We start from the raw sequence: 27,016 nt of genomic DNA on the forward strand, positions 1-27,016 counted from the left end.
TTGATGACATCACAACATAATATCGGGAAAGCGGAAGCTCCGAGAGGAAAACCATCGTTTGGATTGCCAACAAATCGGATTGATAAAGCAGTTTTCTCATTCATTATGTAAACATAAGGTTACAAGCAGACGGCAATCCGCACGTGAGAATGTAAGTATGGAGCGCGTTGGTGTTTTATAAAGATAAATGCAAGCTTTACAGGATTGAGATTCACACCCGTACACACACCCCGTTCGCTCTGGGCTAGAACACTCGCATGTGTGCGGCAACGCTGTCACCTATTACGCAACTTGACAAATATTGTGTTGACAGTTCAACACTTTGACCTTATTTCTGAAGCGCTTTCTTTAAGTTTAGGGTTTGACTTATGTTCAGCGTATAGCTGATCAGAAGAAGGTGTGTTTTCAATTATAAGAGAAAGTTATGAGCAGGTATTTAAGTTGTAAATGAGTCACAGAAATACTATAGGAATTTGTCAGGTATTGGTCTGAGTGGGATCTGAGTGGGCCCATTGAAAGGGTCAGTAGCGACATGATTAGCTGCAGGTTACATCAATCATTATTTATTTATATCTACACATTTCTTCGTAGACTAGAGTACCATATTTTGACATGATAAACATGTTTATAAATTGATATAGTCCTGTAGGTTATGCACATTTTTCTTTCCTTTTTCCTGATATTTATTACACTTTTACATTACTGTTTCAAAGATGCCGTGCTAAAATCAATTATCAGATTAAACTCTTTAGGTCAGAGTGAACAGTGCTAAAGGAGGATTGAATCTCTCTCTCTCTCTCTCTCTCTCTCTCTCTCTCTCTCTCTCTCTCTCTCTCTCTCTCTCTCTCTCTCCCAACTAGGTTTCTAGTGAACTTTATGTTGATAAAAACAGGTGGGGGCCATCTCCCAAATGGGATATATGATAGCATGTTTGGGATATAATATCCCAAATGGGATATAAATTTTAAGTGCAAAAAGTAGATTTTTTTTCATTTTCCAAAACAAGTAAAATCCACATATTAGTCTAAGATTAGATGAAATGTAACAACTTTTGGTAAACAAGTTTTTTTTTTTGTAACTCGATCCACAGTTGCAGAGAGACGATCCCTCAGTTTATCCAATAGCTCTTGGCAATCACATTTTGTAAAACACATTACTAAATAAAGGCAAAAGCACAATTGCATACTAATGTAACAGAAACATTGTTCAGGTATGAACCCAAATTCAAAACTTGCATCTGATTTTAGGAAAATTAATGGGAATTGTGGATTTGGAGGGAACCAATTTTGGCACCATACCAACCCTGCTAGCCCCCCCCCCCCCCCGGCCCCCTCTGTTAGTGCCTATAACTGCTATAACTGTATCATTTCTTCTGTTTTGAGCTACCAGGATGTTAAATTGAATCTGATAGCTTGTGCTTATGAGTACTTAAAAAATAAATTTTTAAGTAAATGCTTGAAAAAGCTGCTGTTTATTCGGCCAAACAGAAATGTATGTCTGTATACCGTGAATTACAGTAGTGCAGGGCTGGTACAATGTAAATTATACATACATATACAATGATGTAGGGATGCAAGCGCTACTTTTTAAAATAATTTTTTTTTAATAAACCTGTAAAAGAGAATTGATCATAAAGTTATGAATAAAATCTTTTTACATTTATTTGACATAGATGGAATGGCATATCCATGTAAAACTTGATAACTTTTGGTTTGTTTGACCAAATGTTATGACACACTGTGAAACAGCTGATATTTATATAGCAACTTAAATTTGTTTTGTACCTTTCTTCTACAAAAAGGATACATGTTTTCTCTACTTAAACCCTGAAAAACATATTAACTACTTAAAGGTTTGCTGTGTATAGTTAGAGTCGGTCCAGGAACTGTATACAAACCTGTTGTCTCTGGGGCCCAATCAGCACAAAACTATCTTGCTTTGGTTTGAAGTGACTTATTTTTATCTCTAAAAGGGAAGTGAAAATACTTTGGGGCTTGTTTTATTGAGATGGAAGTTTTGATTGTTTGTGTCCAGAAGTGGGACATGTACGTGTCATCATAACAGTAAGTTTACGGCTCTATGAATTACGTACGATCAGTGAGTGACAATGTTATTTAATTAGCTATTGGGAAGTATTTAATATAAATAAACTTGTATCCTCAACTCCTAATGGATAAATTAAGTTTCGATAATTAGCGCAGACTCATTTAATCTTTCAAGATGTGTGTTTTTGGCATGTGTACAGAATTGAAGATTGGAAAAATAAAAAATGGCAGTTGAGATGAAAAAAAACCCACATAATTTATAAAAATTCATAATGCAATGATTTTAACAAAAATCCTTTAAGTTACATTTAAGTTTGGTTTTTGTAAGGTTAATTGAGCTCAAAAGTTTGAAAACAAGACTATTGATTTTCATATTGTGACATATGAACGTAATATGATTTATTGTCTCTGGTTGGTTGTGAGGATGTGGTCGAATGTTGGTCAACAATGATGACCATGTAGCAGCATCTTTAAACTTGATGCCATGATAGCATACTCCTTACTTGATTCAATAAATAAAATTATAAAATTGACATCTTGGCATGTCAAATATCAGACACTTGCACTTTCAATTGTTAGATTTCAGTTTTAGTTTGATTTAAGCTTTAGAGTGTTGGATCTTACATTGACAATTAAATATAGCTTTGGAAGCAGTCAGCACGTCTATACATAGGTTACTTATCTAAAAAGAATAAATCATTAATAAAGTTAAAATATAATTATGTTCATATTTAAATGTTTATATATAATAGCACTTATTATACAGTTTCTTTAAACGTATCATATTTAGCGTGTACAATATTTGTCAGATCGAGATTGATTTTCCAGCAAGTTAACATGGGTTTAAATATAATTAGCATAATTCTGAATGTGCCAATTAATTCTTATATTATACGTAATGTACTTGATTAAGGCTAAGCTGAAGTGATTTTCTACTACAAACGATAATATTTAGATGATATACAGATATACATAATATTTAAATACAAAGTACTTAATACATTATCAACATTTATTTATCTTGTTACATGCTGTAATATGATAAAACTGATATTGATATGATTGAATAATGTGCAGACTTTTGACAGGGACTGACATAATGTAAATAGGAACAGTTTTTTTTTTTATTCACCCAATTTGTCCGTATCAGCAGAGACATTGTGATTTACATAGCCCACTAATGCAAACACCGCCGGCTTAGATAATATCATCAATTATACAACTGAATTAAAAGCCGCCAATGTATGTAACAAAGATAAAATAGCAAATTTTTCTTCCTGTTTCTCCGGCCATTTGTTTGTTCGAGGGGCAGGTTTTTAAGTTTTCATTCAGGCAAGTTAAACGAATAAAATTTGTCAACACTTCTTTTTCGTATCACCAGCGATAATTTGCTTAATGTGACCACTTAGCGACACATCACATTGTGTGAATACAAAATCTAGAGATATTAATTTTCTGCCCAATTTTATATCCGTGTAGAGCAAATGTTTTGGACTGTATTGGATGAAAACTGAATTTTATTTAAAAACAGCTGGACTTTTTCAACAAAACATACAGTTCTACTTTGCTTGACCAATGGGATCAACTTGGCTTGTATAGATGTTTTAAAAAGCAGACTTGATTTTTGTTTGACATAGGGAAGATTGATTTTTTGGAAGACGACATCATTCAATACACCAATGGCAAATACGAATACAAATCAGACATAACAACCTGGAAATATTATTTTTTTTTTTTTTGGTGGGGGGGGGGGGGGGGCGGGGGTACAGGGCTTGTATAACATGGCATAAAAGATTACACATAATTAATGTATTTTTCCTGGAATTTATAATTTTTTTTTTTTTTTTTTTTGGGGGGGGGGGGGGGGGGCTGGTAATAAAATTTGCAAAGTTTGCAAAACTATAGGTGTATGAATGTACACTTAAAAATGATGACTATTGTATAAGAATTGATTGAATGTGGTTTAAAGGACACATATATAAAGCAGGAAGCTAAATGACAAAGTGATTGATACATCTGGATTTTTCTGGAACGTGTTAAATACAAGGTGGATCGACAGACTAGATATACTGTGCAGGTTTCATCAATATTCGTTGAAGACCAATTTTCATGGATTTCGTTGTTAAGTTGATCCACGAAATTTAATGTTCATTGAAGTGCAATTTCTATTAACATTTTGTATTGATAGGGTCATTGGCCACGAATTTACGTATCCTTGAAACTGTGATTTTCACTTTATCCACGAAAATTGTTACCCTTGAATATTAATGAAACCACAGTATGTTGTATTAAATTACGGAAAATCCTTGAAATTTATTGCTAGATATCAAATAGTGGATTAAGTGCTCTCTCACTAGCAGCCCTTGAATCTATAGGCCGTAATGTGTTCCTCTGATGTTAAGTTAGTTGTAAACTTAGATATAAAAAGATATTTAAACAAGTTTGAATGATTTGTCATGATTTTTATTAAAACAGATTAAATATGACATTGTCTTGTATAAAATTTATTAAATGATTATTATTAGTAAGAATGAAATAAACCAAATGTGCGGGATGTTTTAATTTTAAAGTACCCCTAGGGCTCACTTATGAACTTAAACTTTTGGTGGCACGTGAAAACTCATTAAAATTTGCATATTAGGTATTTGCCTTCTTCGCCCCATCAATAAAATTGGAAAAACCCATCGATAACCTGTTCCTATTTATAACCTACTAATATTGATACCCCCCCCCCCCCCCAACCAATTGTAATCATTAGACATTCAACACTGGGTTTTTAAATCCTTTATACTAGATAATGGAATCTCAAATGATAATGCTGTTTTCTATAGTTTTATAAAAAGAATGTTCGTACGAAGTAAGCATGATTTTGTAACAATTTAATATGAATTTAAGTTTTGTATTTCTGGAGACAAAAATTGAAATGTGCTTGTGTCATGCCAGCTTAGGAAACACTTTTAAAATCTTTCAGTAAAAAATACCCAAATTGAACAAAAAAGAAAACGTTCAGTGATATTAGAGTATCAATATTATTGCTGTAATATTTTTTTCAAGGTTTTCAGTACATGCCTTCAATTGTATAACTTTTATTTATGATATACATACGAAAATTTTAAGTTTCCCGTAAATATATAAAACTAAGGAAGAAGGGTTCAATATAACGCTGTGTTATAGGTCATTAATTTTGAATTTCCTTGAACATGTTCTATTTTTCTTTCTTTCCCCTGTCTTGTGCAAACTGATGAAAGCTCTAATTTCTATAACGTTATTATTTTCAAGGAAACTAAATTTTAATCTCCTGTTTGTTGTGTTAGGTATAAGATTTGTTTTTTGTTCATACTGTTTTGAATTAATGCTGGTCTATATATTTCCAGATCTTTAGACTTTTTTTTTTTTTTTTAATCTTTAAAGCTTTTTAAGGAAGGAAACTTTAAAGTTAAATTTGGTTTCTCTGTTTGATGGAATGAAGTATTGCCATCAGATTAGCACATTTATTTATAAATGACTTCATTTAGATATTTTACTTCCTTGATATTCTTAAAGTCCTCTTAGACATGGTGTATTAAGATAGGATACTTTCTAATCTCAGTAACGTGTGTTGTCATTACCATAGGTACAATAAAACTTGCTTATAACGAAGTGCCCAGGACAGGCTATAATTTTGCTTTGTTATAAGCGTATTTCGTTATATCCGTCAAGTTTACAACATGAACAAAAAATCACAGGAAATGAGAATCACTTCTCTGTAAGTGTCAATTCATTATGTACGCATGTTTGCTTTAAAAGTGTTTTACTGTATATGGAGCTTAAAACACACATATATAGTATGTCTCAACAACATTTCCAAGTGATCATCCAGTATAATGTATTTACTATATAGAATAAGCACATTTATTGGTCATATTGTCCGAGTGACTGATTTTCACCTAACTTTCAAAAAAGTGAAGAATGATGCATTGACCTTGACCTCTGGTGTGACACAATACCTTGACCTTTGCTAAATATCACAAACACTTCCAGTTTGGTTGACAGTGTACACATATTTTATTTATCCTGCAACATATTACAATGGACACTTCAAATAAACTCTTGAAAATAAAAAACCAAGCTTCTGAAAACTTTAAGTTAAGGAGTCTTAAATTTGTTACTTAGCAACCTCTTTCAAATAGTTGAATTGTCTGCACCCACTAGCCTAGGAATTGAAGTTTATATTAAAATGACTAATATTAAGAAAACATATATTAAGTACATGTATTAAAATATGTACAGCATGATTTACTAGAAGTTTCCTGTTCATAATGGAAAAAAGATAGTCATGACAGTGTATGCATGAGGCACATATTGTAGTTTAAAATAGAAAGAATTAAGACCAAGGGTTTTATTTTTACTGTCTTTGACGTCTAGTTTTACCATCAACCAGATCTTGAGGGTATCATCTGTTGTCTCAATATTTATAGATAATTGCTTCCATGTTTAGCTCATATTTCTATTTTTGTTACGTAAATGTGACTGCTTTTGCATCCTTGTTAGCTAATTCAGTGTCAAATGCCAGACCTAATGCTATCTCTCGTTGTCATTTGTTAGAGGACTTTTGAACGTTTCACACCCCTTTTTTGAAAACAAGATACCTAGCCAATCTCGACTTAACTTGGAGTGTAATCTCGTGGGGACTAAGTCCTTTCAGTGTCCATTGTTAGTAAACCAATATTGACTCATTATGAAATTTTGTGGGAGCAATTTTTGTGCATATTCAACTTTTCACACGCTCATTGATTTTCAACTGTGATCAGTGAATTAATATTGACTGTGTTTTATTTGGTGAAAAAACACAAGAAATCCTGAAAAATTGAACAAAATCAAGTGATTCCACAGTACTTAGAAAATTACTATGCCAATTTTAACAAAACTTGGCATGTGTTCCATTTTAAGCATGGGTTTTGGGACGGAGTTCCAGGGGAAGAAGTCCCATGAGGTGCTACAGCGTATCCAGGAACACGAGATCCGGCTCCTGGAGGTGATGAAGCGATGCCTCAACATCCGGGTCAAGTCCGACCGGAACTACGCGGACGCCCTGTCCGGACTCGTCAAGGAGGCCCAGAAGTTCACCTGTCCGGAGTTCCAGCCAATGTTGGCAGTTTTCCAGGTATTTTTTAGATAATCAAACTATTTACCCCCGTACTCCAAATTTTGTTTGACTCTCTTGAATATCTGTTTCTAAGAACAATTTAAAGTTCATGTATTTTATACATTGGCCAACTGCAAAAGTTGGGGTTTTTTTTCTGAACAAAGGAGGCACAGAAATTCACCTGTCAGAAGTTCCAGCCAACACTGGCTGTGTTTCCAGGCATCCTGATGGTCACTTAATCATTAATGTCGCTAATATATCTTGAAGTTCCAGGTCTCTCTTAATAATGGAAATATTTTTCCACATTATTTTATCTCACTGTAATACCTGATCCATATAAGAGGTTTTGTTTGGCTCTCTGCTAATTTTAATAGTTGATAAATTCAGAACATTGGAAAAAAAGGAACAGCCAAAAGAGTTTATTAAAAAAAAATATTCACAATTTTTTTCACAAAGGTGTCAAATTTATCTTGATGAATAAGAACTGAAATATAATCAAGTATGAAGTAACTAAAGATTTCATAATTGTTTTGAAGATAATTTTTTTTAATAAATTTTGAACATGGTGAAATCTTTTATTATTTTTCATGAAAAAAGAATGATTTTTGTTACTGTAGATTCCTTATTTTACGCGAATACTTAACTCAGCGATTCAACCGTTTTGGATCAAATCACAAGAACATAATTATAGCGAATGCTGAATTTTTCGAAGACTTTCATGTAGTTTACATCTGTTCTAAAAATAAATTGAAAGCGAGATTGAAAAATTTACGAGATTTACTTCTCGCAATTTTATGTGGCTATTAATTCCTTGCATTTATTAGGAATCTACATTATTGACAATTACCAGTAAAACTTATCAACAACAGATAAATGTACATACCAGCTTAAATGACAAAACAAGACATTTGATTGGTTGAGTCATTTTAATTGTCAGGCGTGGGATGTGGTACTCCAACAGACAGATAACCTTCTACAACACATCAAACAAAACGCTCAGAAGATGGAGAGTGAGACCCTGACCAAGCTAGGGGACCTGATCAGTCGGAAGAAGGAGGCCAAAAAGTTCTACTCGGATGAACGGAGTCGTCTAGAGACGGAGTTCAACAAGGTACAATGAAATACAACTGTAAAGTAAATCAATTATATACAATATGGTGTTATTATATATATATAAGTACAAGAATAATTGCAATGCAGTCAAACAGCCATTGATAAGATGTGTGTGAGTAACATCTTGGCAGAATTAAAAATGCACTGCCAGATAGAATTCAGAGGCACTTTTTGAGCCACCATTTTCCCAAGTCAAGAGTTTTTGATCCGCTCTGCTCTATATAAGCCCTTGACCGTACATACAAAAACCCGCAAGTTTACAGTTATAAATATTGTGCCATCTAGTGAGAGAACTAATTATAATTATTGAACTTTTGTGACCTGTTGTTCTGACCAATCAAAAAACGGGTACTAAACATCCAAATGGTTGTTCCCATGAACAAGTTGTTCATAGTGCTGTAGATTCCTAATAAAATGCGATGAATTAAGTTCACTTGGACTAACCACCAATAGCAGCAAGTCAATTACTACTCTTTGTCCAATTCATTTGAAAACATCTCAACATTGATTGATGCACAATTAACATAATTTCTGGCTCACCTGAGCTGGAATCTCAACTTAGCTTTTCTGAGTGAGCTGTATGTTAACTGTGAGTGTAATCTACTGTTGTCAGGTGCAGGAGGAGGTACAGAAAAACAAACAGGAGTACAGTCGCTGTGTGATGAGGCTGACCACCGACGAGGCCAAGTACAACGATGTCAAGTCCAAAGGTCAGTCAGGGTCAAGGTCAAATAATCACTCTACATGTAATGTACCGTCAAACTTCGTTATCTCTAATGAGATGGGACTGTTTAAAAACTTTGAGATTTCTTAGTATTCAAGATATCGAGGGTAAAAGTAAGTGGTTGGGACTTACAAATTTTTTAGACATATCCATAATGATTGTATTCGAGATATCAGTGTTGGAGATATCAAAGTTCAACTTTTAATGTATATATAATGATACCGTTTTATAGATAGTACAGACAAAGCCAAGTACTACTGCAGTGCTTATTAATTGAGGAATTGTTCCAGGAAGTAGCAAAGTATTAGCAGGCTAAAGTCCTTAACTGGTGTAAATATTACATTGTCAGGGAAATGAACAGTTTTATGGGGAGAAATAGCTATTGACCTTAAGTTATTTCACTTTTTTTCATATTTCCTCATATGAGCCAACTGAGTTTTATTACTGTGTGAACATTTCGAGGGTCAAGAGGTCAATTTTAAGATGTCAGAATGACCTTTTTGATATCGAATAATTTAAACAAACTGACTTTCTCAATCATGATATGAAATATCATAAATATTAAAAAAATGAATCACAATGTTAGAATATTCAGCAGGATATCAACCTGGTTAGTAAAATGATTTTATTCAATCTAAAGAAGGTCGGAGAGTATATTTGCATCTCCATTATTCTCATGTTTATTTTCCAGCTGTCAAGTCCGCTAAGATTGAGGAAGCCAAGGTAAAGTACCAGAAGTCTGCGGGGCGCCTCCACCGTATCCATAACGACTATGTGATGTCACTACGTGAGGTCAGTTCCTGTCAGGAGGGCTACCTCACGCGGACCTTGCCGAGCTTCCTCAACTACCACCAGACCTCGCAAGAAATCCTCGTGCAACAGTGGTAAGAAGCAGGGCTTAACAAAAATCAAGTATATTTATTTCTTGTCACCTCCAAATAAGAGATAGGAAAATCCTAATGTAGCAAAGATAAGATGTGCTAATAATAAAAATTTATAATGGGGAATATTTTTATCTTCCTCAACTATCACCAAACCTTGTCAGAAATCCTCGTGCAACAGTGGTAAGATGCAGGGCTTGACAAAAATCTAGTATATTTATTTATTGTCACCTCCAAATAGGGAAATACGTATGAACAGTGGTAATTATTATTTTTAAAAAATGGTAAGGAATATTGTATTGTATTTTTTCTTAAACTACCCTCAGACCCTCCAAGAATGCTATTGATCATGAATCGGTGGTAAGGTTGATTGGGGGTAGGGGATGTTACAACATTTGAGATAAGATTAAAAATGGGCTTCACAAGAATCTCTATTTATTTATTGCCACCTCCAAATAAGGAATAGGGAAATCCTAGTTCTTTATAACTATCAACGGACATCCCAAGAAATCATTGTGCAGCAGTAATAAGGTGGGCTTGTAATTAAAATCAATAAATACTGAATTTTTCCTTCAACAGTTACCATCTTAAAATAATCCTCGTGCAGAAGTCACTGTAGTGAGATGAGCTTACAATAAAGAGATTATAGAAAATAAAATATTGTATTTCTTCCATTACTACAACCAGACCTTCTAAGAAATGTTATTGCAGCAGTGTTAATGGTACCTTAACATAAAGCATTAATCTCTATGAAGTGTTGTTAGAACTGATTTTGATATTCTTAAGGAATAATGAATCAATCTTTGATTTTTATGAGGTGATATTTTCAGTCGGGGTGTGATCAAATCCAATAAAGCCTGAAGGATCACGCCCCGACCAAAATTATCACCTCATAATATTCAAAGAATGATTCCTTATCACTTATATTTATAAAATTTTAAGCCATTGTACGATTTAATATTTAAATATGAATAAGCAAACCCCGCTGGCGCCCCAATTATAGGTCATTTGAAATTATGGGTTAGTATCTCTATAATGTTTCTTCATCTTCTATTTGACAGTAAAGAAATTCTCCTCCAGTACCAGGAATTGACAGATTATTCCGATGAGACTTGTCAAGCAATATACCGAGGGACGAGAGAGGCCATTGAAAAAATCAACCCCGAAAAGGAATATGACAATGAAGAGTTTGTTAACGCATTCAGGTTAGTAACCTTACTCTGGTGAGCTGGAAATGGGATAATGTGGTGAAAGAAATAGGATCAGGAAAGCAAATAATCCCATGCCTATAAAATATATAATTATCTGTGACTCATTAAGCATGTTTAAAAGTTTGTATGTATGATTTGGAAGTGATATTGTAAGTCTCTCTATATATGTGCATATGAACTGTAAATGTATTATAAAGATAATTTTGTATGATATGTGGTGGAAATTTAGTTTTGAACAAGTTAGTGCAGATCTGATTGAGCTCATTTCTGAATCTAAATATTCCTACTCTCAATCTATGACATTTGATGATGTACCTGAATTACAGCCAAATAAGGGAAATAGAATACACTGTCAAAAGTAGTGTGTCACAATATTTGATCTGGTTGATCTTCAATATCACTTTTATCAACAATGTACAATGTACATCTCTCGCTGATTTTCAGCTCGGAGAAGATTGAACCAATCGGCTTTGAGTTTGGTAACACGTTGCTGGCCGACTACCAGGGGATTCTGGAGAGCAACAAACTGTCCCTGAACGATCTCACCACGACAGACATACAGACCAGGTGGGAACAACCTACAGCAGGTTTTTTATTCCTTATTGGCCAGATATTTTACTCAATTGTTCAGAGCATTCTGTATTTGGTATGAGTTGTTCAGTGATGTTGGCATCTTAATATCATAATGTAGACAAAGTGTTTGACCATTTGCATTATGACTACTGAGATATTAATAGGCAGATCCAGCTTTGCACATTTCAATATTTAGGATGCAAATTGACAATGAGAATGCGAATTTATTTGGATGTTTCGCCATCTCTCGCTGTAAAACATAGCATTTTTTTTCTCAAAACAAGAACAAGTTTATAGATTCTGAAACATTTGATGTCTATTATTTTGTTGTTTTCATCCATTTACAGGAAGAAAGAGCTAGAGGAGGAGAAGAATCGCCTGGAACTACTGCTGAGGAACCGCAGCGACTCGCTGCACCATGTGGAGGAGGAGCTTAAGTTGATTGGCAGCCAGCAATGGCAGTCACCCGAGTATGTCCGTCTCTCTCTCTCTCTCTCTCTCTCTCTCTCTCTCTCTTTCTCTCCTCAATTTTTGACATTCACATTTTTCAACCTAAATGTATTTGATGAAGCAAATAGATAATTTCAACATAATGTAACTATTTGCTCTGTCCAATCAAATTGCCTGTTACATTGCTGACCTGATATTGCCAGGTATCATATTTAGGCAGGAGCATTTAAAGAAATCTTAATTTTTTCTCAACAATTTACATGTTACATTCATTTGTAATCTATAGTTTTATCCAATCACATTTCCCGTTACATTGCTGAGTAGGTATCACCAGAAGAGACAAGAGCTGGAGAAGCTACGCTGTGATTTGGCGGACACCGAGGCGAAGCTCGCCACACAGGAAGTCCTGCTGAACGAGGTCAGTGAGCTGATCGAGACCACGGGAGAAAACATTCCGTCAGCGCTCGAGTTCTCAGCTGACATTTCTATTGACGACACAGGGTCTTCTGTAAGTTATTTTAAGAACCTAGATATCTAAAAACCAGACAGTTGAATTTATTTCTGTATAATTTAATTATGGTTTTAAAGCGATTTCTGATTGGCTAAAAAATTATTTTATATCGTATAAAGAATGTTGCCTACGTCATAGTAAGACTAACGTCAAAAACGTATCAATACGCCTGACATTACGTTTGAATTTTGTACAAATGTACGTCATTTTAAAGGTCAAATGACCGTTTTTATCTACAATGAAGAGTAAAAAAAATTAAACTATAAGCAATGAATTCAATATTTATTAGTTTTATACGATAATGCGTTTGAAACAGTTTACGCTTTTTTATAAACCGCTCCGCGGTTTATGAAGCGTAAACTGCCCCAAACCATTTTATATCGTATAAAACAAATAAATATTGAATTCATTCCTTAAGTAGTGTCCGTCTTTCTGTCCATTATTGTTCAACTGCTATCTTTGGAACTTTATTGGATTTATAATACTGAAATTTTAAATGTATCATTGACAAATGGAAATAAAAATAAGCATAGTATATCAATTCAACTTAAAAATTCAATGAGAAGTTATTTTTATTCATGAAAAGGAAGTGAATTGATAGATATTTCCAATTTTTTTTCAACTTACAAATTCTTTCCGTGTTCAATAATACTTATACACATAAAAAATGACAACTTATACCAAAAACTTTGCATTTACTAATTACCTTGATGAAAATATTAAACACATGTACATATCATATTTGTATATTTATTTTCAAAACCAGTATTCACATTAATGATAACAAACTGAATAAATTTTTCAGCCTAGCATGTTTGGTTCCAGAGGTTTCAAGGGAATTAAAAACACGCTCACACAAACTCTTCGGGAAGCCATCCATCGGAAATCAGCACCAGAAAACGATGAAAATCCGCGAGACAGTTACGAGGAACAGGATAACAAAGAGAACAACAAGAGTAACGGGCCTCAGTCGCCCACCTCGCCGGATTACTCGGTAATATACGATAGGGACACACCTCACCAAACAAAACACCAGGTAACAAAATACCAGGTAACATACACGTACATCAATAACACACCTCACCAAATAAAATACCAGGTAACTTACATCAATAATACATCTCAATAAAATTACCAGGTAACACACATCAAAAACACATCTCGCTAAACAAAATACCAGGTAACGTACATCAAAAACACATCTCGCTAAACAAAATACCAGGTAACGTACATCAAAAACACATCTCGCTAAACAAAATACCAGGTAACGTACATCAAAAACACATCTCGCTAAACAAAATACCAGGTAACGTACATCAAAAACACATCTCGCTAAACAAAATACCAGGTAACGTACATCAAAAACACATCTCACTAAACAAAATACCAGGTAACGTACATCAAAAACACATCTCACTAAACAAAATACCAGGTAACGTACATCAAAAACACATCTCGCTAAACAAAATACCAGGTAACGTACATCAATAACACACCTCACCAAACAAAATACCTGATAACGTACATCAAAAACACACCTCAGTAAAAATACAAGGTAACATACATGTACATCAATAACACACCTCATTAAACAAAAAACCAGTGAACATACATGTACATCAATAACAAACCTCACCAAACAAAATACCAGGTAACATACCTCAACAACACACCTCACTTAACAAAATACCAAGTAACGTACATCAATAACACACCTCACTAAACAAAATTCCAGGCTCCGCTGTCACCAAAATTTTTAAATCCCTCAGCTCATTCCTCAAATCAAATCCTTTAAAGGAAAGTGCATAGATTTGAGGTCAAACCTCAGATTTGAGGCTGAGTATTGACTTGAGGAAAGTTGGTGACGGCGGGGCCCGGTAACGTACATCAATAACCCACCTCACCAAACAAAATACCAGGTAACGTACATCAAAAACACATCTCAGTAAAAATACTAGGTAACATACATGTACATCAATAACACACCTCGCTAAAAATACCAGGCACCAGTAGATACTAAGTTCCCCGCTTGATATGATATTTAAGGTTCGATCTACACTTTTATTTGTAAAAAAATATAAGATATCTTGTAAGAACAATGTATTTATATTTAAAATCTTACTTTAGTCTTTCTATAATAACTGAAGATATACCGACAAATTCAATGTATCTCAGTAATTTGGTAGGTATTTTGTTCTCAAAACATTAGTGGTCACTTACAGTACCAACTTTGACATAGTGCATTGTTATACAATCCATCACTTTGGCCAAAAAGTATCTATAGTTGGTCTTCAGCACTGCAAAATCAGGTCAAATTATTCTTGTTGCTATATTGAAAAGGGGAATAACTCAATTTTTCAAATTGAAGCTAGAATATGAAAATTGAGCTTTTCTTACAAATTTTTCAATGCCACATAATATTTGGCTCGAAAACCAAGATAAAATGTTTAATGACCTTACTTTGAAACTATACATAAATAGCTACAATTTTTATACTTTGGCATTGTACAATTTAAGTACAATCATTTACTTATTTACTTACTATGTCTTCTAGCTGGCTAAAAATAACACCTCGAGCTCGGGACATGACATTCCCGTCGAGGAGCAGGACTGGTTTCACGGCGTACTTCCGAGGGAGGAAGTCCAGCGACTGCTGACCCGCGATGGAGACTTCCTGGTCCGTGAGAGCAAGAATCGCAAAACCAACGAACCGCAGTACGTGTTGTCTGCCTTCTGGGAGGGTCACCGCCATTTCATTATACAGTACGCTGATGTAAGTATTAGTAATTATAGGTAAACACTGATTACAAAGATCATGTAGTTCACTGATGTAAGTATTCGTGATCATATAGTGTGCGTACATATGTACTGTAGATTCCTAATTAAACGAGAGGAATTAAAATCTGCATAAAATTGCGAGAAGCACACCTTGCGGATTTAAAATTTCACTTTTATTTTTGAAAATAAGTTTACTACATGAAACTATGCTAATAATTCGTTGTTCGCGATTTTATATTCTTGCATTTTGATGCTAACTGGTTGAATTGCGGAATTAAGTACTTGGGTAAAATAAAATATCTACAGTTACAAAGATTTTCTTTTGTTCATTAAAAATTCAATTCACAAAGCTTTGGTGTACATCTGTTTGTATGACTAATAGGTGAAGCAATTGCTTCTATTAATGATGAATAACATAAAATAATGAGACAACTTTCACCGACAGAATGGTTGGCGATTTGAGGGGCGATCCTTCCCCACAATATCAGAGTTAGTGAACCATCAGCATTCATCTGGTGAGCCGGTGACCACAAAGTCACAGACCATTCTGAAGAACGCCATCCTCCGCGAACAGTGGCAGCTCAGGAACGATGACATTGCCCTGGAGATGAAGATCGGAAACGTAGGTTATTTCAAAATCTCAGTTTGTGGTTGATTTGCAAGAACTTTGAAATATAAAAAATAAAATAATTCTTCCAAAATTTTAGTTTAAGAAAAATAAGTGAGAATTTAAAGTTTGCTAGACAGTAAATGAAATATTGCTAATGATAATCATTCTTTCTACGTTACGGTTAATGTAAAATTAGGGCCCCGCAAGGATTTGCGGGTGCCCTATAGTAATCACTCTGTCCGTCCGTCCTTCTGTCCGTCCGTCTGTCACTCTTCCGTCCACAAATTTTGTGTTTTTTTCTAATAACTTTTTTTATGGTTGCCCAATCAAGTTCAAATTTGGTATGGTAGTTCAGTAGGCAGAAATACATATTTTGATGTTAAGTTTGGTTATCTATGTCTTCTGGTTTGGAGCTGGGGTGGTGGGGTAGATTCCTAACTATGCATAAGAATGAATGGGCAAAGAGAGATAACTGCTGAGAATGTTACCATTGTATACATGGAAGGCTGTGCAATATTTGTCCTTTGGGATTAATTAACCTTCCACACTATTTTATTTTTTAATTATTTATTTTATTTTTTTCTGCCTTAATGCTGTTAATTTTAACAGGTAATCAGATAATAACCCCATTCTGTCATTTCTGAAAAAAAAAATCTTATTGTAAATTTAGAAGAAAAAGGTGAGAAAGCAGAACAATTAATCCCCTGGGATTAATTATCTTGCCTGCTGCAGAAAATTTAGAGGCTTATCTCTATCAGTCATATCGAGATTAATGAACACCTTTGTCTGCACTGATGTTTGTTTTGAAGCAAATTAAACTCTCATTCCATGAGCTGCACCCTAATATTTTTACCTCTCAGTTTAAAGGATGGTATTTGATAAAGAATATATTTCATTCTAGTCCAAATACTTATATTCTGTAAAATAAAAAAAAATATATATGAATTACAATAAATTAAAAAAAATTTTTTTTTATTAGATATCAGTTTTTTGTTTCTTTTTTTTTTTTAATGGATATTTTGGTGTTGTTGTTTTTGGTTGCTATGTTTATATTAAAGGAAACTTAAGAATAGTACCTGAAAATGTTCCTTCTGTAAGCCCTGATTAAATTCAATAAATGGATGAGAGCAGGATAATTAATCCCCTGAGATTAATTATCTTGCCTGTTTCAGAAAATCTAAGGTCTGTCTTTATCTGTAATATATTGTATTACCGTACACATGTGTCTGCAAGTGATGTTTGTTTGAAGTTGAGGCAAAGCCTATAGGTATCATTGCATTGGTATCAATTCTTTGTTTTTTGAACAAATTTTATTTCATCCCATGTTAACCCCCTTTATCCCATGGAAATGACTCATTGGATATTTTTTTGATATCCCACAGTTGTGCCTTTACAACAGGATTTGTGTAGGCATAATGAAGTAAAATAATGTGGAGTTTCATAAACAGTGTAAACATTGATTGTGGTGTATAAAACATGGGATAAATAGAATCTTGTATGATTTGTAGTATAATATGATTTTTATCCAACTTGTGTGTTTTATCCCCTCACTAAGGCTCAAGAACAAAACACTTTAATTGTTGGATGAAAATCATATCCAACTACAAATCATGAGATCCTATATATTGCAGTTCTTTACATCTTATGCTGGGCATTTATTTTTCATCATTGTTAATATAAAGAGGATGGAATTCAAAGTTTTTTTCACTTCTCTATATTAATTGTCATAGCGGGGCCCTTCCTGACTGGTCAGTTTTCTAGTTTATTTTTTTTATTACCTACAACCAAAGTCAAATCAAGTATTCAATATACCGGTACCTCTGAAGGTGAAAGATTTTTAAAAATAAATTTAAGATAAAAGAGTCGCTATGTACAGTTTATTTTACATCAGGTAGATTATTGGATGATCTGTAATAGACACAACACACACAAGTACATAAGTAAAAAACAGTTGCTGGGTTTTTTTTAAATGAAAGGTGATATTGTTGAGGTATACAAGAGTAAATACAAGCCGAAAAGAAATGGTAGTAGATGTGATAAAGTTCAACGGTAACAAAAAATTGCTTTTTTTTTTTAAACCTAGGGTAACTTTGGCGAGGTGTACCGCGGTAAGTACAAGCCGAAGGGAATGGTGGTGGCGGTGAAGACGTGTAGGGATACGCTTTCCGAGGACCAGAGAAAGAAGTTCCTACAGGAGGGGCGCATCCTGAAGCAGTACGATCACCCCAACATCGTCAAGTTCATTGGGATCGCCGCACAACGGCAGCCTGTGATGATTGTCATGGAATACGTTGAGGGTAAGGGGAGGGAGTCTTATGCTTTAGGCTTGTTTATTTCTGTGGGCATTAATTTTAGTTTATGAATTTTTTTCATTTTGGGAAAATACTTAATTTTGATAATATGTAAATTTTGAACAATGCCTCAATTAATTGTGATTGCTGTCATTTTGTCCGTTTTTGATGAACATGTTAATGATTTTTTGGATCCAATAAAGAAGCACATATTAAAAAAAAATTTCATGAATGATGAACATACAGTATCTTTATGAAGAAGGAGAGTAAAAACATTCACAGTAAAATTAGATGACATTATGAATTGATTTTTAAATATACAATTTATTGTATTGCCTAAGTGCTATCATGACAATTGTATCTCTTTTTGGCCAGGTGGTGCCCTGCTGAACTATCTAAGGAAGCAGGGAAAAACCCTGTCTAAGAAACAGCTGACCAAGATGTGTGAGGACGCCGCCAGTGGGATGGCTTACCTGGAGAGCAAGAACTGTATCCACAGGTAGGTGTATTGTACAGGTGTAAATTAACGGGATGGAGGTCACAAATTGAGCTGAGCAATTTTATTTTCCTATTTCTAATGTGTACAATGCTTTACTAGGTTATTTGTAATGCTTAGCCAAAATTTTAATTCAGTTGTTGAGTTATACATGTATGTGAGGTACAAAGCCCACAGTTTTCTCTTACGTAAACAAGAGGTAATGCCATGTTTTTGTTTACATAGGTGAAATATAATGTTTTTTTGGTATTTTTTGAAAATAGATTTGACAATGTGGTGATTTTTACATTCAGTTTTGTTTTAATCCTGTTATTTATATTCAGCACTCAAAAATGGAAACAAATAAAAACCACAAACTGATCTTTGTTAACATAGAAAAAAATTATGCATTTACAGTAATGTAAATTTCTTATTTTACGCCAGTACTTAATTCCGCGATTCAACCATTTTGCATCAAATAGCGAGAGTATTAAATTGCAAATGCAGAATTTTTTTCATAGTTATATTAAGTTTACATCTATCCGTAAAATAAAAGCGAGGTTTTAAAATCTGCAGATGTACTTCTCGTGATTTTAAGCTATTAATTCCTTGCAATTGATTAGGAATCTACAGTATCTGCTTTATTTGTACAGAGACTTGGCCGCCAGGAACTGTCTGGTCGGGGACAAGTCGGTGGTGAAGATCTCGGACTTTGGGATGTCCCGTGAGGAGGAAGAATACACGGTGTCCGACGGACTCAAACAGATCCCCATCAAATGGACAGCCCCCGAGGCTCTGCTGTATGGTAAGAGAGACAAAAAAGATCAGAATGATCAAAATATGGGGTTTTCCCATAATTTCTGATTGGATGTTTGATTTTACTCATACATTATGGTACATGTAAGAGAGAAAACATTTCTATAATTGCTCTCCCAATTATATCCAGTGAGATGCTTGTTTTACCCAATGACTTGACATTGTAATTTATATCAATTAACAGTGCTAAATATGATATGGGTGTAATTCCTTCACCAGAATGACTTTAAAAAATGTGCATTTCTCAAGCATCCTTAAAATATAGAGGTTTATTTCTAATAAAAGAGCATTGAAGATTATCTTGTTCTCAGATTAAACTGTAATCAACATAATACACATGTATGAGCATTTTCCTTTTCACATTACTAAGTTAAACGTGATTTTCTTTCACAGGGAAGTACACCTCGCTGTGTGACGTGTGGAGTTTTGGGATTCTGATGTGGGAGATATTTTCCAGTGGAGTCACACCATACTCTGGAATGACCAACAACCAAGCCAGGGAGCAGATAGACAGAGGTAGTGTATAGGTTATTTCTTATGTTAGGGTTCCATTAACATTAACCAAGTCAGGAAGCAGTTAGACAGAGGTAGTGTATAAGTTATCTCTTACGTTAAGGTTCCATTTACATTAACCAAGCCAGGAAGCAGTTAGACCGAGGAAGTGTATAGAGCCTGTTATTTCTTACGTTAGGGTTCCATTTACATTAACCAAGCCAGGAATCAGTTAGAATGAGGAAGTGTATAGAGCCTGTTATCTCTTATGAATTTGTCGTATTTCTTACCCATTTTAGCGTTGCCGCCAAATAAAGTAATGGGGAAGTCACCATGGTTGAAAGTGTTCTTTTGTGCCCCAGGTTCTATAAGGAATATAGAATTATATATAAGTCTTGGAAACAAAACCTTGAATAAAATTTTTTGGTCTAAGAATGAATGTTTGATTTCCTCATAAATTTTTGCAACAAGAATTTCTTTTTTTCATATTTCATAATTAAAATTGTTAAATGAAATATGATGTTGGGTAATTTATTTAGATTAACTGACCAGTTGGTTTCCTTTGTAGGTTTTAGAATGCCTGCCCCGGAGGGAACCCCTGAAGCATGTTATGACCTGATGATGAAATGCTGGGAATACAACCCAAGCGAGCGTTATCACTTTGACAGAATCCAGAAAGAACTCCATTCAATATACAAGTCATTATGATAGGTCCAGCTTTTTGATTCCCATCATGCAATAGACATTTACCACGATATATATACATAGGATATTCATGATTACCCATAATTCTTTGTGAATTCCTATAAATAGTGCTTCTGACGTTGGTGCCCATGATGTGTGTAAAATGGAAACTCCCGTGATTCTTTGGGGCGAATACCCACAATGCATTGGACCGCTGCATTACACTGATACTGAGTTTGCTGTGTGATATGACTGTGAAAGTGAAAGTGGCTATCACATCTAATACTGCTGAACTTTATGTAACAAAGTTAACAGCTGCCTTATTTGTGATTTGCCTTGAATGCTATGGGACAATCAGAGGTCATCAGAAAAAGGGTGAAAAGTTCAAAGGTCAAGGACAGATGTGCTGAAGGTCATGTAAAGAAGAAAACATGGCTTCAGGATGTACTTTGTGAAAAGTTTGTTGTAGCCATTGCTAATAATTAGTTCAAAAAGTCATTGCTTATGTCAACCAAGTTACCAAGACTTTTGACCGTACAAGCAAGCAATTTGAAAATTTTAGCAATTTTGTTTAACAGAATATGCATAATGTGTAGTGTAGTAGAAATTAACCGAGATGTTATGACATGTTTAAAGTAAGTTTTAATAACTTTTGACAATATTTTGCTTTTTATGATATTTTTTTACAATCATTATTCAACTTGTTTAAAATTTAGAAAAATATTTAATTATGCAGATATTGTAGACTTCATCATTTTTAAACTTCCGACAAGGCAGTCATGTGCATAAATTGTGTGTTGCAAAATCAAAATACATCCAGAGAATGAAATGGAGCCATATATATATTCATGTATGATATGTATGAACATTTCTTTATCATGTTTGTAACACTATATATGTGCAAAAGTATCAGTTCTTCCAAATCATGTCATTAGGGTGTATTGGATTTTTGGTGTGTTTTTTCTAAATTGCCCAAAGGATTTGGTCGGTTGAAATGAATTTCCAGTAGGTCTTTTATACTGGTATTTGATAGAATGGATATCTTTACACAATAATGCTTTTTCTAGACATAAGAATATCCAATGGAAAAGGGTCAATAAAATATTACCGGTAATTCATAGTCTAATCTACTGTAAAAGTTGTGATTTACGCGTGGGGGAAATTTACAGTGGTTATGCGGTAAGATAAAATGCGCGTAAAATACCCAAACACGTATGGTAAAATATTAAACAATTCAAAGTGGTAGATCACTTATCCACGTATTTAATATCCAAGCGTATTGTTTGACCATAGAAAGTACGTACTTAACCACCAGTGTAAATTACCAATTTTTACAGTATCAGTTATTGTAACCAATTTTTATTTGCGACGATTATACATGTAAAACAATGTTGTAATGATATACAATGATTACATTGGTTACATTTTTATTGTAACATAAACTGGTTGTATGATCTTATATCATATTCATTTTTATGATTATTGCGCAATATTAGTTTAATCTTCAATCTTCACCCCAACTAAAGTTTTGAAACCACGATCAAAATCTCTGATCGAAACTGAGGGTGGATTCTTTATGTTAAAATAAATTAATTCATAGAAACTATGTTGAAATGAACAAAGTGTCGAATTAAAATATTTTGACACCTGAAAATACTCATGTGTGAAATAATGCACCATTTTAATGTTTACCCCGTGTGAACAGTTTCCATTGTCAGTTTTATTTTAACTAATAATTAATGAAAGATAAAAAAAAATTGACATATAAATTAATTGTGTAGTGTACAATATCCACCTCACGTAGAACATTGAATATCTTTTCATTAAGCCTGCTTGATTAGGTTACCTCCTTACACTTATTTCCAATGGTTTGTGGTTTGTATTTTCACTTCATAACCAGACTTATTTTCTGTGGCACAGAGTTGTGAGTACATTAATGACAGACAAGAATTATAAACAATGAAAACCTAAGCCTATGTACATGCATCACAATTTTTTTTCTTCAACAATGAACATTTGTAAATAAAAAGAAATACACTGCTGGCACATGTAGAGCAATGTTTGTTTAGGGTTAGAACAGTTAAGTTTCATTAAGTTTATGTATTGAGAAAAAAAAATGTTTTTCAATATTACTGATATTTATATATATATAAATGGAATGCTATGTTAAGTGAGACTTTTATGCTATAGTGTTCTTACACAGTTATCTTTCCTTTATCCCTCTATACGTTTTCAACTGTTGTTTACAATCTATGCATCATGTGAACATGTCACTCTATTCTGTGTTATTTATTACATATTATATATCGTATGTTATTTCTATTATATACATTCGTGTTTTTTTTCTGTCAAAACTCCGTTTGCTAGACAAATCATACATTTCCTGATGCCTTTGTTGTTTTTTAATCATAGTGTTCCGCCATTAACACAATTCCATAAAGTTTTGTTGAACACTTGATTTTCATGTGAATGTTTTGTCTATAGCACATTTTTTCAGCTAGATATGTCGTCTTTAAACCTGAATTGTTGATTTTATATTAATAAACGCACGACAATCTTTGTCAAAAACATGTTTAACACAAGTTGAAATTCACATGTTGTCTAGCACATGTTGCCTAGCACAAGTTGCTTTGCACAAATTGCATCGCACATTTTGTATAGCACATGTTGTCTTGCACAAATTGCATCGCACATGTTGCCTAGCACATGTTGCCTAGCACAAGTTGCAATGCACAAATTGCATCGCACATGTTGTCTAGCACAGGTTGTCTAGCACAAGTTGCATTGCACATGTTGTCTAGCACATGTGGGTCTTCTAATTTGATGAGGAGTTGTAGGGTTTTGTACTATTTGATCATTTACTTGTATTTGTTTATGTACATTAAAACGTGTGTCTGTATCTGTGTTCACTCCTTCGATATCAGATGAACCATTTTACAGATTTAAACAATGTTAAGAGGGTTTTTAGCTCACCTGAGCTGAAAGCTCAAGTGAGCTATTCTGATCACATTTTGTCCGTCGTCCGTCTGTCCGTCCGTCTGTCCGTCTGTCTGTCCGTCTGTCCGTCTGTCCGTCTGTAAACTTTTACATTTTGAACTTCTTCTCTAAAACCGCTTATCCAATTTCAACCAAATTTGGCACAAAGCATCCTTATGGAAGGGCAAATATAAATTGCAGAAATAAAAGTCCGATCTGTATTCAAAGCGGAGAAAACCTTGAAACTGTAGAAAAAGGGGGGTGCATTTTAAAAAATCTTCTTCTCAAGAACTACCGAGTTAATCTTAACGTAATTTAGCATATATCATCCTTAGGGAAAGGAAAATATAAATTGCAAAAATTATAGGCGATTTCTGTTCCAAATTTGAGATAATTGCGAAAATACTAATAAAGAATGGCTCGTTATTCCATGTATCGTAGACTGGCAATTCATTGCGATAGACTGGTCTTATGACAGGCATCGCCAGTCTACCGCATCTCGAAAACGAGGTTCTTTGTTTGAAGCTGGCAGTTTGTTGTGCAACAGTTCACGTGCGAATATAATCTATGAAACATGGAAATAACATTGGTGCAGATTATTGTGAAGTAAATTGAGGTTAAATATTTCAACGCATTGTCATTTTCACTTGTGAGGGTGGTTTTAGCTTGTTTTGATTTTTTCGTTTCATTTTGCTTTTTAACTTGGGGAAACAATCGCCTTGTATTTGGAACATAGACTTCGGTAAATGTTTACCTGCGAAAATGATAAAATCTGATGCATTAACAACGTACTAAAGTGCATTTCCCTCTGTTTTTATTGTTTATTAATTAATTTTCTAATTGTGCCAACAAGGATCAAACAAGGGTGTTGGTGTTAGCTTGTTCGGATTTTCGTTTCGTTTTCATTATTTACGCTTTGTAACCTGGAAACTATCGTATGTATTTCGTGATTTTTACGTATCAAATCAAACAGATACTTCGGTAAATCAAACAGTTAACTGTTTACCTGCGCAAATTAAGCAAAATCTGATGTAGGGGTACTGAAATACAATTCATTCTATCGGTAATTCGGCATTATCTTTTGCGTAATGGTAGATTAATGCAATAGGTTTTGTTGAGATGCTCGACATTTTCTCGAGTTTATTCAGTTTAAATAGAGTTTGATATCGCTGACGGAAATATGTAGGTATATACATGTATATATATGATTCATTTCGAAAAAATAAATTGTGTTCTTTATTTATTATACATGTAGTGCATGTTTCTTGTGTTTAATTGTTTACAATTTCTATTTACTAACCACATTTGAGTGTTAAGCTTCGAATTATAAGCAAGATACAAAGATTTGCTCACAATTCTATGTTTGTACACAGATCTTAAAAACTAAAGATTAAAAAAGTAAGAAATTTGTCAATATTTATTAAGAAAATTTTCAAAGTCTGTTCTTCCAGAAACCAACTTTAACAACTTATTATATGTAAACTTAATCTTTTTAGCTCACCTGAGGGTGGGGCCACAGTGGGGGGTCGCAGTTTAACAAATGAATATATAGAGTAAATCTTTAAAAATCTTCTTCTCAGAAACTAATTAGCCAGGAAAGCTGAAACTTGTGTGAAAGCATCCCCAGGTAGTGTAGATTCATAGTTGTGAAAATAATGACCTCCGGGGGTAGGGTGGGGCCACAATGGGAGATTGAAGTTTTACATAGGAGTATATAGAGTAAATCTTTAAAAATGTTCTTCTCAGAAACTAATCGGCCAGGAAAGCTGACACTTGTGTGGAAGCATCATCAGGTAGTGTAGATTCAAAGTTGTGAAAATCATGACCCCCGGGGGTAGGGTGGGGCCCCAATGGGGGGTCGAAGTTTAACATATGAATATATAAAGCAAATCTTTAGAAATCTTCTTCTCAGAAACTAATCAGCCAGGAAAGCTGACACTTGTGTGGATTACTCAGGTAGTGTAAATTCAAAGTTGTGAAAATCATGACCCCCGGGGGTAGGGTGGGGCCACAATGGGGGGTCGAAGTTTAACATATGATTATATAGAGTAAATCTTTAAAAATCTTCTTCTCAGAAACTAATTAGCCAGGAAAGCTGAAAATGTGTGGAAGCATCCTCAGATAGTGTAGATTCAAAGTTGTGAAAATCATGACCCCTGGGGGTAGGTTTTGGCCACAATGGGAGGTCGATGTTTTACATAGGAATAAATAGAGTAAATATTTAAAAATCTTCTTCTCAGAAACTAATCAGCCAGGAAAGCTGAAACTTGTGTGAAAGCATCCTCAGGTAGTGTAGATTCAAGGTTGTTAAAATCATGATCTTCAGGGGTAGGGTGGGGCCACAATGGGGGGGGGGGGTCAAAGTTTAACAAAGGAATATATAGGGTAAATCTTTAAAAATCTTCTCAGAAACTAATCAGCCAGATAATTCTTTATAATAGTTAAGACTTTGGCCCGAGGACATTTCGTTGGCCTCACGATAAGGTTCAGAGTTTGATGTACGTTTATATCCCATATATAAACTATTGTTAAGGATCTTTTTGAGAACTGCAATACTCAACATATGATATGACTATAAAATCATCCTGTTAGAAAAGAGACTAATGATTATAAACTTAAGAATATTCAGGGGAAAATGGATTTTATTTATACAGGATCTACATGTATTATTGTACATTGTCCAGATAGTTTGTATTATGACTCCATTAAACTGATTCTATTATACCTATTGTTCCTCAGGTGAGCGATGTGGCCCATGGGCCTCTTGTTTATCCATGTTTTTATGAATAAATATTTTCTTAACCAATTAGCAAGGGCCTTTGTATAAAACCTTTATCGACAGCAGATTGCCTTCTATATTTGTTTTGCAAACTGTTAAAACCATTAGCTCGATCTTCGAACTGTTTAAAGTTGCTTTAGATACATGTATACTTCAGGAAAGTGTTTTGACATTTGAAGTCGGTTTATATATTACATTTGTTATAAGATCTCTTCCTGTAACTGCCTTTGTCATATTATTACTTTTGTTTCAGTGTGATAGATAATGTTAATTTTTTACTTCTACATCCCAAGTGAAGTTGTAGATGGTATTTTATAAATTGATAACTCATTTATTAAACCTCATAATGAATTTGGGCTTTTAATTTGTTATTTAAACATCTATGTAAAACGAGAGTATTTTGCTATCCCTTACTGTTTGTAAAAGACTAATGTTTTTTTTTCAAAAGATATAGCTCTCATAACGTTTAGGTCTGAAGGACT

The 27,016-nt window shown here is 34.0% G+C and overlaps 1 protein-coding gene across 3 annotated transcripts; it reads left to right on the forward strand.

Annotated features, from left to right (window-relative positions):
- On the forward strand, window positions 1-23,740 carry LOC128172334 (tyrosine-protein kinase Fer-like). Of its 3 annotated transcripts, none has more exons than XM_052838128.1 (17): window positions 1-151; window positions 6,975-7,188; window positions 8,108-8,281; window positions 8,897-8,993; window positions 9,699-9,891; window positions 10,950-11,093; window positions 11,544-11,666; window positions 12,020-12,142; window positions 12,447-12,630; window positions 13,439-13,669; window positions 15,188-15,406; window positions 15,857-16,033; window positions 18,105-18,318; window positions 18,688-18,811; window positions 19,441-19,592; window positions 19,997-20,119; window positions 20,664-23,740. In XM_052838128.1, the coding sequence occupies exons 2-17, from the start codon at window positions 6,976-6,978 to the stop codon at window positions 20,801-20,803; spliced, it is 2,631 nt and encodes an 876-aa protein (XP_052694088.1). In that variant the 5' UTR covers window positions 1-151; window position 6,975; the 3' UTR covers window positions 20,804-23,740. The 3 variants fall into 3 exon arrangements, with proteins under 3 accessions (XP_052694088.1, XP_052694090.1, XP_052694089.1); XM_052838130.1 differs by having other exon boundaries at window positions 13,439-13,627; XM_052838129.1 differs by lacking the exon at window positions 1-151 and adding an exon at window positions 1,463-2,063.
- The last annotated feature ends 3,276 nt before the right edge of the window (window positions 23,741-27,016 follow it).

This window comes from Crassostrea angulata, chromosome 2 (genome assembly GCF_025612915.1).
Source record: "Crassostrea angulata isolate pt1a10 chromosome 2, ASM2561291v2, whole genome shotgun sequence".
Classification (NCBI taxonomy): domain Eukaryota; kingdom Metazoa; phylum Mollusca; class Bivalvia; order Ostreida; family Ostreidae; genus Magallana; species Magallana angulata.

Excerpts from the sequence above, each read along its gene's own strand:
- LOC128172334 (XM_052838128.1), top strand. The coding sequence starts at position 6,976 with ATGGGTTTTGGGACGGAGTTCCAGGGGAAGAAGTCCCATGAGGTGCTA. Across the intron at positions 8,994-9,698 it reads CAACGATGTCAAGTCCAAAG|CTGTCAAGTCCGCTAAGATT; the intron begins GTCAGTCAGGGT and ends TTTATTTTCCAG. Across the intron at positions 18,319-18,687 it reads TGTCATGGAATACGTTGAGG|GTGGTGCCCTGCTGAACTAT; the intron begins GTAAGGGGAGGG and ends CTTTTTGGCCAG.